The sequence below is a fragment of the Stigmatopora nigra genome, chromosome 5, assembly GCF_051989575.1.
Source record: "Stigmatopora nigra isolate UIUO_SnigA chromosome 5, RoL_Snig_1.1, whole genome shotgun sequence".
NCBI lineage: Eukaryota > Metazoa > Chordata > Actinopteri > Syngnathiformes > Syngnathidae > Stigmatopora > Stigmatopora nigra.
The window spans coordinates 7,364,022-7,374,423 of NC_135512.1; the positions used below are offsets into that span (position 1 = coordinate 7,364,022).

At 41.3% G+C, this 10,402-nt stretch overlaps 1 protein-coding gene across 1 annotated transcript; it reads left to right on the top strand.

The window, feature by feature from the left end:
• On the top strand, positions 1-10,013 carry zfyve9b (zinc finger, FYVE domain containing 9b). The gene is made up of 16 exons (XM_077717603.1): positions 1-138; positions 2,465-3,063; positions 3,148-3,247; positions 3,328-3,530; positions 3,781-3,892; positions 4,460-4,582; positions 4,650-4,805; positions 5,231-5,455; positions 5,894-5,976; positions 6,065-6,169; positions 6,234-6,384; positions 7,033-7,113; positions 7,473-7,635; positions 7,912-8,017; positions 8,163-8,342; positions 8,909-10,013. The coding sequence occupies exons 1-16, from the start codon at positions 75-77 to the stop codon at positions 9,068-9,070; spliced, it is 2,613 nt and encodes an 870-aa protein (XP_077573729.1). The 5' UTR covers positions 1-74; the 3' UTR covers positions 9,071-10,013.
• Positions 10,014-10,402: the final 389 nt, after the last annotated feature.

Sequence of the window (10,402 nt, forward strand, 5' to 3'; positions counted from 1 at the left end):
CCCCCCCCCCCCCCCAACCCATCATTCCTGCTGGTGCTGATGTTGCTGTGTGAGTGTGATGTAAGTGCAAGACCATGTTGAAGTTGTTCTCCACGCGGGACGATGACAACGAAAGCCTCCTGGGGGGCGTCACAGAAGGTGAGAAATGTACTCCTTTTTTTTCCCTTTTTTCCCCCTTTTTGCATTCCCCATCTATGTTGCCTTTGCCTGTGCGTCATGATGACGTTGAAGCGTTGCTTGAAAAGCTGATGCGGCAATTATCCACCACGCGCCGTTTGTCCCATGTTGAAGCTCGTCAAATTAAACAAAATCTGAATGAATGAATATTTTAAGATGAAAACGCTGAGTGAAGAGTCCTGTTATAGTCCTCACGGTACCGGATGAGTGCCGCATTGGCGACGGATTGAACTCAATGCGTCACACAACCTGCAGCGAGCGTGCTACTTTTATTGCGATGTTTTGGTCTAACTCTAGTCTGAAAAAGGGTCTCCTAATTGCTGCAAAATTAGACGCTATTGTTGCAGTTTGAAGGCTGTGTTTGGATGAGGCAGTCGTGTCGCTCCCCCTTGTTGCCATGTGCGATTTAGTGTGTGATACACGAGTAGTGCGAGTGCTGACATTGTGGTGAGTCAGGAAAAGGCATGCCAAGGGGTTCCTCGCTTTTACGCCTGAAAAGCGTTCGTAAGTCGGATCTGCATTAAGGCACAATGTAGTAAATCTCTCTTTTCAAAGTTTGGAGATTCAAAAGGGCTCGCCAAACTAATGGCAAGGATAGATATTCAATTTAATGGCACGGAGAAGACTGCAAGTGGATTCTCATCTTTCAATGCCATTGACGGTGGTGGATGTCCAATTCATTTTGAGTCAGAGTCAAAATGAATTCGATTTCTAGGGACGTCAATGGCAGGCAATGAGTTTAGTGTAAATTCATGTTTGTAAATTGTAAATTACATTTTAAAATTTTAAAAAATCACTTCCTGATGGAATTTCTATTTAAACAACTGTCAAATTATTCATACTATTTAAGAATACAGAATTTAAATACTATACACAACATCGTACACATTTATTGAATCCATAACTAAATTTGTTTTGACCTTATTTTGACCTCAGACTCAATTTTTACAAATTTATGACAAATTATATTTGAAACATTATTTTGGCTCTTAAGGACCCTTAAAGATTCTGTTTAAATTTGAATTTACTGTCAATTATTTTGGGTTTTAAGGGAGTAATATTAATATGAATTACAAGTTAAACATTTAATCTCAATAATATATCTAGTCATTTAAATCTATAAAACTCACCTCAAGCAAAAACCTTGATATTGAAGTAAATTTAAGTCAAATAGGCCTTAATCATATTTTTAATACCAATTTCAGGCCACGAATTGAACTATCATTACTATACATTATATCATATATTCTTAATACCACCCATAAATTAGCTAAATTTTATGTAAAATCTTCTTAATCCATAAACACAAGGAATGTTTTTGCCCTGTCACTCAATTTTGCTGCAGTCTTGGACAGGCTGACGTCTAATTGTCGCTTTGTAGGTGACTTTTGAGGCTCCCGCTAGTACATCATCTTACACGGCTGTCAAGGGTGACCTCAGGATAATTCAACACATGCTTTAATGGCCACTTATTCAACCTGCACCTTTCTCTGTTTATGAGGAGTCACGTAAGGTTTTCCAACTGCATGCGTGTGCAGGGGTGATAAAAGTACTCGGATGCTGTTGAAGTACAGTGCAAATATACACAAACTATAATTTAGCTAAAATCAGAATGGACTTTAGTGTCAAAAAATGTGCTTTTCCTTTGTCTAGAAGAAGAGGGTTTGCCCAAAGTAGAAGAGTGGAAGAAAGGGGGAGAGAAATTGAAAGGTGAATTGGTGCAGTGTCAGCAGTAATGCAGATGCTGCATCAGACGGTGGTGGTGGTGGTGGTGACGGAGCGGAGATGGAATCCAATCCGCTTGATTTGACAGTCCGTCAAAAGTTTTAAGTTCAGCTATCAACTATGGTCGCAATCTATGTCAGGCATTGATTGACAGATCCTTACAAGGGGCGCTTGAATATATCCCAGTTGAATTTGGGCGAAAGTAAGACTACAACCTTGACTGGTCGCCACTCAGCCAAAGGACACATGAAGAGGCCAATTCTGAATTTTCAAACCTGACCTGGACTTATGCAAAAGGACCATGTATACTTCCAATCGCATTGCAAGTCCTACACTTAGTTTTCAATATGTACACCGACACCCAAATTAACAGAAATAATAAACAATCCGACTCAAATAAGCTAATTTTGGTATACAATACTACTATTACTATGAGCACTGTGCTTGTGAGGGGATAATCCTAGTAACCAGCATAGGAATAATCATAATAAGAAGAAGATGAGATAGTAAGTAATGGGAAAGCACAGCTAACACTGCTGACAATATGATCTTTTTGAAACAGATGAAGGAGACAACCCATCTCTTGTTGACACCAAGCTGCCTTGGCTGAGCAGACCATGTCTCTTGGTCCTCAAAGAGACGGGAGACATGTCCAAATCAGGGCAAATCAAACCGGCACTCCCTTCTCCAAAGCCCTCCTCGGATAAAACAGTCACCCCGAATGGAGAAAAAACACCTTCAGAGATGCTCCCTGTGGAGGAAGGTGGTTGCATGGTGACGCCGTGGGTCGAAGGGCAAGAAGAGGAACACCCCAGACCTTTAGTTCTGAGTTTGTCCGAGAAGGAGGACCAGCTCAGTTATGTGCCTTCCAAGGAAGACTCGGTGGTCGAGGAGAAGGAGAAAGAGGAATCCCAAGACTTCCAGAATCATTGTAAAGATGTTCTGCCCAATGGAGAAGAGGAAAGAAAAGCCTCCGCGTCTTCGCCAGTCGATTCTGACCACAAGTCGGAGCCGGTTGGCGTCGTGAGCAAGGAGCCATCCGAGGCCTTAGGGGAGGTGGCTCCGGTCTGGGTCCCTGACGCCGAGGCTACCGTGTGCACCAAGTGTGGCATCAAGTTTACATTTACTAAGCGGAGGCATCACTGCCGCGCCTGTGGCAAGGTGAGGCGCACACTTTGGCTAGCGATCTGAATACTTTCCCACTCATTCAATATTTGTCTGCATGCGCACGTGTTGTGTCGTCAGGTGTTTTGTGCACTTTGCTCCGGCCTCAAGTTCAAACTTTCACATCTGGATGGCAAGGAGGGGCGGGTTTGTGTTTCCTGTCATTCAACTCTCATTAAAAGTGAGCTACTTACAGATTGGTTCTCGGCTTTGCTCTTTGACGAATGTCCCGGCAACAACCGCTGGCCTTTTTCTTCCCAGGCACATCGCCGAGAGGGAGGAGAAGGGTGTGGTTCGCCGACGAGCTCCTCATCCAGAAGCAGTCCGAGTCAGCTCCCGCCACGCCGGTCCGAGGAACTGCTTTGCCGCCATCGGGGAGCAGAGCAGTGGGGACCGGGCCGGCCAAAAGTCCGGGAGGGTCACCGCAGCTTAAGAGGGCCTCCAGACCACATGGGAGCGCTAATGTAATACCATCCACAAAAAAAAAAAACATCCAAATTATTCACTCTTGGTCACATTTAAAGTGATTCACAGTCTTACAATAACTAGAAAGCAGTTTTAAAAATTAGGGTCTCCATTTTTTTGTCTTATATTTAACATTGTATTTAAAACTGTTCTCAATGCCTGCCTTGAACTCGGATTGTTGGCACAGAGCTCCCAATGAATTAATGATTATATGAAAATTGCTCTTTTGACTTGCCTTCTTTTGATCAGGAGGCGTGTGCTCCTCCAAGCTGGGGAATGTCCACTCTGGTGAGCACCTCCTCTAACCTCATCCCAGTAGAAGGCCTGCCGCCCATCCTCACCTCTACAGGCGTCAAAGGAGGTACGTGAAGCCTCCCACTATTATCTTCTGCCATTTATTAAGTGTCTTTTTTTGTCCTGCAGGAAAAAAAACTCTTATATTCTACCAGAAAATTCCACAGTCTAAGTATTTTTTTGCCCTACTGTAGTACTGTAAAGTGGCAATGATTAAGTGTCACAAATGAATTTCCTCTCCAAATAAAAGTCATTTATTAGGGGTTTTAAAAGATTTTGTAAATATTTTTAATTAAATACAACTGAACTGCATTTAACCAAATTCTTTTATTTCGGGAAACTTGCTTTGAGAACCAATGGATTAAGTATACTAGGTAGAATTCCATGACACTATTGGTGGCAGAGTGCATTCCCTATCACCCGCAAACAAGCAGCTATTCATGCCACCATAATTGTCTTAAGACTTAAAGTTGCTTGACCTTGTGGCTTAGGATGTAAAATTTGCATGGTGATCTTTTGAAATGCAGCGTGACTCCATTTGGAGCACCCACCGATAACAAATCTAATGTGGGAGTAATTATTCTTAAGGACGCCCTTGGCCTGTTTAACACACTCAAATCCGCTGTGTGCTCAGATTACACTGTGGAGGAGCAGGCCTCGGAGACGTTGCTCATCCAAGAGCTGGAGAGCGGTCGCTCAAATCCTCTGGTGTTTGTCCTCAACGCTAATCTGCTCGCCATTGTTAAAATGGTCAATTGTAAGGTGTTTTTTTTTCCTCATTTTTTTTGTAAGTTTCCCACCTGAGATGCATGCTTGTGGGTCAGATGTTAACAGGAAGTGTTGGTGCGTGACCACCAAGGGGATGCATGCTGTTGGCCAGGTAGAAGTTATGGTGCTCCTCCAGTGTCTCCCCGAGGAGAAGAGCTTCCCTAGCGACATCTTCAGCCATTTTGTTCAAATGTATAAGGACAGCCTCACTGGTGAGAAACATACAAAGGATGTTAGCCAATTGACATTCAAATACACTTGAGTTTTTCCAGAGTAAAAGGACATTTTTGGCTTTAAAATTCCATAAAAGAAATGAACAAATAATATCATTACAATGGGATTGCATGCATATTCGGGAACATGCATCCCACAAACAATCATCTTTTTTTCCAGAAATGTCCATGTTATTTTAACTACTCTATGTGAGTTTCAATAATGTCAATTATAGCAAGTGAAAATTGGCATTCTAGAGGATATTAGGTGCTTTTTGGGGGCATTTTAAAACAAAAAATAAGCATTATTTTCATTATATGTCAGGAAATGTCACCTTTTTAGTATTTTGTATTTGTAATACTTAAAATTTGAAAAGGGCCCGTCAATTTTTGGAACCACCTATTTATTGTCATCTCATCTACAGGGAAGGTGATCAAGCACCTGTCAATGTCCCTGTCCACCGGCAGCTTCCTGGGCAGTGACGAACACGCGGGCTTCTTATTTGTGCGCCCCACGCGTCAGTCCTTGCAGGGTCTGCCCTTACCCAGTCAGCCGTACGTCTTCGGTTTGCTGCTCCACAGAGCGGAGGTGGTTTGGGCCAAGATGTTTCCTCTGCGCCTCATGCTGCGCCTGGGAGCCGAGTACCGATGTGAGTTGTTGTTTTGTTTCTTCACGCTTTTGCCCATTAGTTGAATAATTTGGGTTGAATATTTTTTCTCTACCTAAAATTTCAGGACTATCCTGAAATTTTAAGCTTTTCACTTTACACCCACATTGCATGGTAATTTACTGCCTAGCAACCTGGTCACCATGCTAGTTAATTTTACTAGTTGTCATTATTACACCCTAAAGGCATGGGTTGATTACATCGCTTTTATACGACCATAACCTACGTTTAAGTACTCAAGGTCATTTTATTATGCTTCTTTAACACAAAGAACAGCCTGGTAACTGCTCGATCTTTGGGTTCATGAAGAGACTGGTTTTAATCTGGGAATATTGTACGATAAATCAAGGTGTGCTTTTATCATGTGTTTTCTTCAACTTAATTTGAGTAACCCAATGTTTTGCACACACCCCATCCCAGTTTACCCTTGCCCGCTGTACAGTGTGCGTTTCCGAAAGCCTTTGTTTGGAGACATCGGCCACACCGTCATGAGGCTCTTAGTGGTAGGCGAGAGTTGTGCAATCTACACGCTATCAATATACATTTTCCAAGAATAATTTTGAACAAGGAAAATCCCTCCATCCACTCTAGGACTTTAGGAACTTCCGTTACAGTCTCCCAATGGTACAAGGGCTCACCATGGACCTGGAGGCTCAAAGAACTTGTATAAAGATACCGACATCCGGGCACAACGAGGTGAGATACAAGACACTCCTTCTAAAGGCATCTTTGTTGACAGAATGCATTTCTTGCCTATCAGTTGATGAAAGCAATGAACAAGTGCAACGAGCACGTGCTAGCTATGGCGGCTTGCTTCAACGAGGAGGCCGACTCGCACCTCATCTGCGTGCAAAAAGACGACGGCCAGTATCAGACGCAAGCCATCAGTATTCACAACCAGCCCCGAAAAGGTAGGCAAAGACCAGATATAATAGTCAAATGGACAATTTGTGATGCAAAACCCACAGTGTGATATTTTGGGGATCATGAAGCATATTCAGATTCAAACGTAAAGGGAGCAGGCAAAGGCAGGGAGTAGTGTGCACTAACAAAAACTTTCATGACTGTGGGAAGAATCTCAAAAATAACAAAGACTTCAAAGTTGTATAACAAAATCAAACCTGATGGGGCAGACGTGGTGAAATGAGGATCGCAGGGCACGAACAGAAGCATGAGGAACGCAGACGACCCGACAAAGACTGACAAACACAACACAATCAGAAGCAGCTGGGTCACACCAGAGTCAGGAAGCAAGAGCTACACCAGAGGCGGGTCAACGACAGGTGAACTCAATGGGCAATCACAGGACAAACATGGAGGGGTTGGTGGAACAGAACAAAACTAATACCTAACACAGAGTTAGAAAAATCTCAGGAGATGAATAATTTGGAGATGAAATATTTTCTGGGGACGAGGGTTCAATCCCAGGTCCATCCTCACTGTGTAGGACAGTCAAAGTGAGTTGAACAATTTGGTCCAAAATAAACTGACCTAGTCTACATGAAATGGTATTTTGTCCCTACCATGTTTGTTGATCAGTTTTTTTTCCTCTTCTTTAGTCACTGGATCCTGTTTTTTCATCTTCAGCAGTGCCCTGAAAGCAACAGCAGGTTACTTTGCCAAGTCCAGCATCGTAGAAGGTAACATCCCCACAACACAATTTAAATGACAAAAAAAATGCATTCTGGGTATTGCTTTAAAGAAATTACATTTAGAAATAAGAATTGTTTCTGGCTCTCTCAGTCCAAACGGTTCCCGACCACTTCACGTCCAATTGACCCAAGATGTTGATACACATCTAGGGTCGAGGTAACCGATTCAGGGTGTCGCCCACCTGGTGCCCGAAGTTAGCTGGGATAGGATCCAGCACCCCCTGACTCTAGTTAGGATGAGCGTTTCAGAAAATGAATGAAACAAATGTGTTTTTGCCTGTTTTTCACTGTCTCTGTCAATGTTTACAAATCCATTTGTGTATGTGTCCCCTTCTGGCCTCCCTCAGATGGTCTAATGGTGCAGATTACCCCAGAGACCATGGCAGAGCTGCGCAGGTCGCTCCGCGAGATGAAGGACTACGTGGTCACGTGTGGCCGCGTAGACCGAGCGGAGAGTCAGGAGCTGGTTTGTGTGCAGTGGGTGGAGGCAAAGTGCCTCCTCAATAAAGGGTGGGTGGGCCTCTCATCCATGTTAGTTTAGTTCAACACGACTCTGAGTTGAATTGAATAAGTTGTATCCAAATATTCTTTTTCAATTTAAGAAAACTGTATACAAAGTGCCTCCTCAATAAAGGGTGGGTGGGCCTCTCATCCATGTTAGTTTAGTTCAACACGACTCTGAGTTGAATTGAATAAGTTGTATCCAAATATTCTTTTTCAATTTAAGAAAACTGTATATTATAATATTAATGACTTGTGTATATATGTGTTGTCTTATTATTTTAGAGTTCGAAGTCCAATCGATGGTAAATCCATGGAATCCATCAGTAGCACAAAGATGTTCCAGAAATCGGAATACAAAGAAAATGGGAAGATTATCCACTGGACAGAGGTATGCTGCTAAACTATGTTGTTATTTAGATGTTTCTCAATTCTATAACTCTTTATATAGAACATTTGGTATACAAGTGCAGCCTACATGATCAAAAATGTTTATGCCAGGTCTTAATCTCATTTATATTTCATGCTGTGTTCAGGTGTTTTACCTGGAGCGTCCGGAGCCTCCGAAAGGCATCGCGGTCAACGTGGCGGAACACAATCGACTGACGGAACGGATTGCCAGGGCCTTTTGCTTGGCGTTGTGTCCGTACCTCAAACTTCTCAAAGAAGACGGAATGGCCAAGTTGGGCCTACGTGTCACCTTTGACCCCCAACAGGTCAGTCCCAGAAGGCCTGCTTTGTGCATGATACACAGGTCACCTGAACAGCTGCACATACTAGAAACAGTGGGACATTGTAAAACATAATAATAACAAAGTTCACTTTTGATTGATGCTGTCAGAGTGGCATTTGTCCATGTCTCATTTTTATCTTTTTCTTTTTATTATTATGGCAGTTCAATGTGGTATACTGCCAACTGTTGTCAAATATTTATCTTATTAAATTCCACAGAAAGATCAACATTAGAATGATAAACGATTGCTTTTTTTTTTTTTTAAATCGGGTTAGTTTTTTCGAACAATGATATACATGACATGTACATTTTTTATGATTTGTATGTGATTATAAAACATCTATTGAGGAAAATTATTGATATTAAAATGAAATATATTTTTGTTATGAACATTCATAAATCTGATTTTTCTAATTTCTGATTTGCTGCCACCCTTCTATTTCCAAAGGATTGACATTTATCAATGTCTATAACAGCCACCAACTTAATATGCATTTTATAAATGACAATACAGGACATATGATACATTGCAATGTCTGCCAATTTCAGGTGGGCTTCGTGGCAGGCAGCAACGGGCACCCACTACCCCCCCAGTACCTGAACGCCCTGGACAGCACACTCATCCCCGTCATCCATAGCAGGGGGCGCAAGAGGGGCGACGAGCCCATCGTGATGGAGCTCATTTTTTACATTCTGGAATTCATCACATAGAACAAATCCCATCTATAGTTGCATCTTTTTTCCCCCCTGAAATTCATCGGGACATTCCACTTGTGAGTGGCAAGAACTCAACCCTGGTGATTTTTAACGCTTAACCCGCAAAAACGTGGGTGGCAAGCAATCAAATATACAACATTAGAAGTAGCAAAACCCACAACTCATGTGGATAAAATAGCTTTAACGTAATAGTTGGATACTACAACGGAGTATTTGGGCCAAGCAATGAAAGAAAACAAAGCCCTGTGGGTAGATAAGGATAAAGTTGTAATAATACAAGATGGAAGTCATAGTAATACAAAAATAGTGTTATGCGTTGTACGAGTCGATAATATTACGAGAATAACGTCCTAATTTGGAATATTGAAGGAAAAGGAATATGAAATTAATGTCATAGTATTGTAAGAATTATTCATTTTATGACTATTAGACATTAAATTATAAGATTCAAGTAAATGCCAGTTTAAAGTTATTACATTAAATTCCCTACACTTGAAACTCTAAAAACTAAGGAGTTACAAAAATACCATCTGACATTAACCTTTTAATATTACATCAAGCTACGAAATATACAAGTACATATAACAATTTAAAACTTGTAATATTAACTTTATTCTCCTGATATAATACAATTTTAGTCTCAATACTATTATAGTAGTGTCTTTTTTGACGAATTTCATCTTTTCCTCATAATATTGCAACTGTTCTCATAGTATTCCACCAAATATGACTTGTATCTTGTAATATGACTTTATCCTTGCACTCCCATTCATCGGGCCCTAATATTCCGCCGTATTATTTAGCCCTCCTTAGTGGAAATCAGAATTTCTTTTAGCGAGCAGTGGCTGCAAATGAAATGAATGCCTGAAAGATGGTACATATTGCCTTGAATGGAATGTTTTTAAAATTTAGCTTGGAAATTAAACTTTGCAACAAAGTAAGTCTGTTTTCTGTAGTAAAGAAATATTTCAATATTACCTGCCATAGACAATGATGAATTTTCAAGTCGTTTAAACTGGCAGGACTTGCTCTGAAAGCTTTTAGCACCAGTGACAGTGGGGAGTGATGCTAAAATGCTGAAAAATGTACAAGAAAGTGACACAAAATGAATTCTAACATCAAGTGACAACATTACATGTCCAAATCATTTAAACTGATAAGCTTAGGTGCGCCTTCACAATTTAGTGGCATTGTGACATTCACCTTTTGAAATCACGATGCATTGGAGGTCCAACGTCATCGATGGCAGCCAAGGTCACCACCAATAATAATTCAGTGTGTCAACCTTTCTTTCTTCATTTTTGCTCATTAGCCGAGTGGCAAATG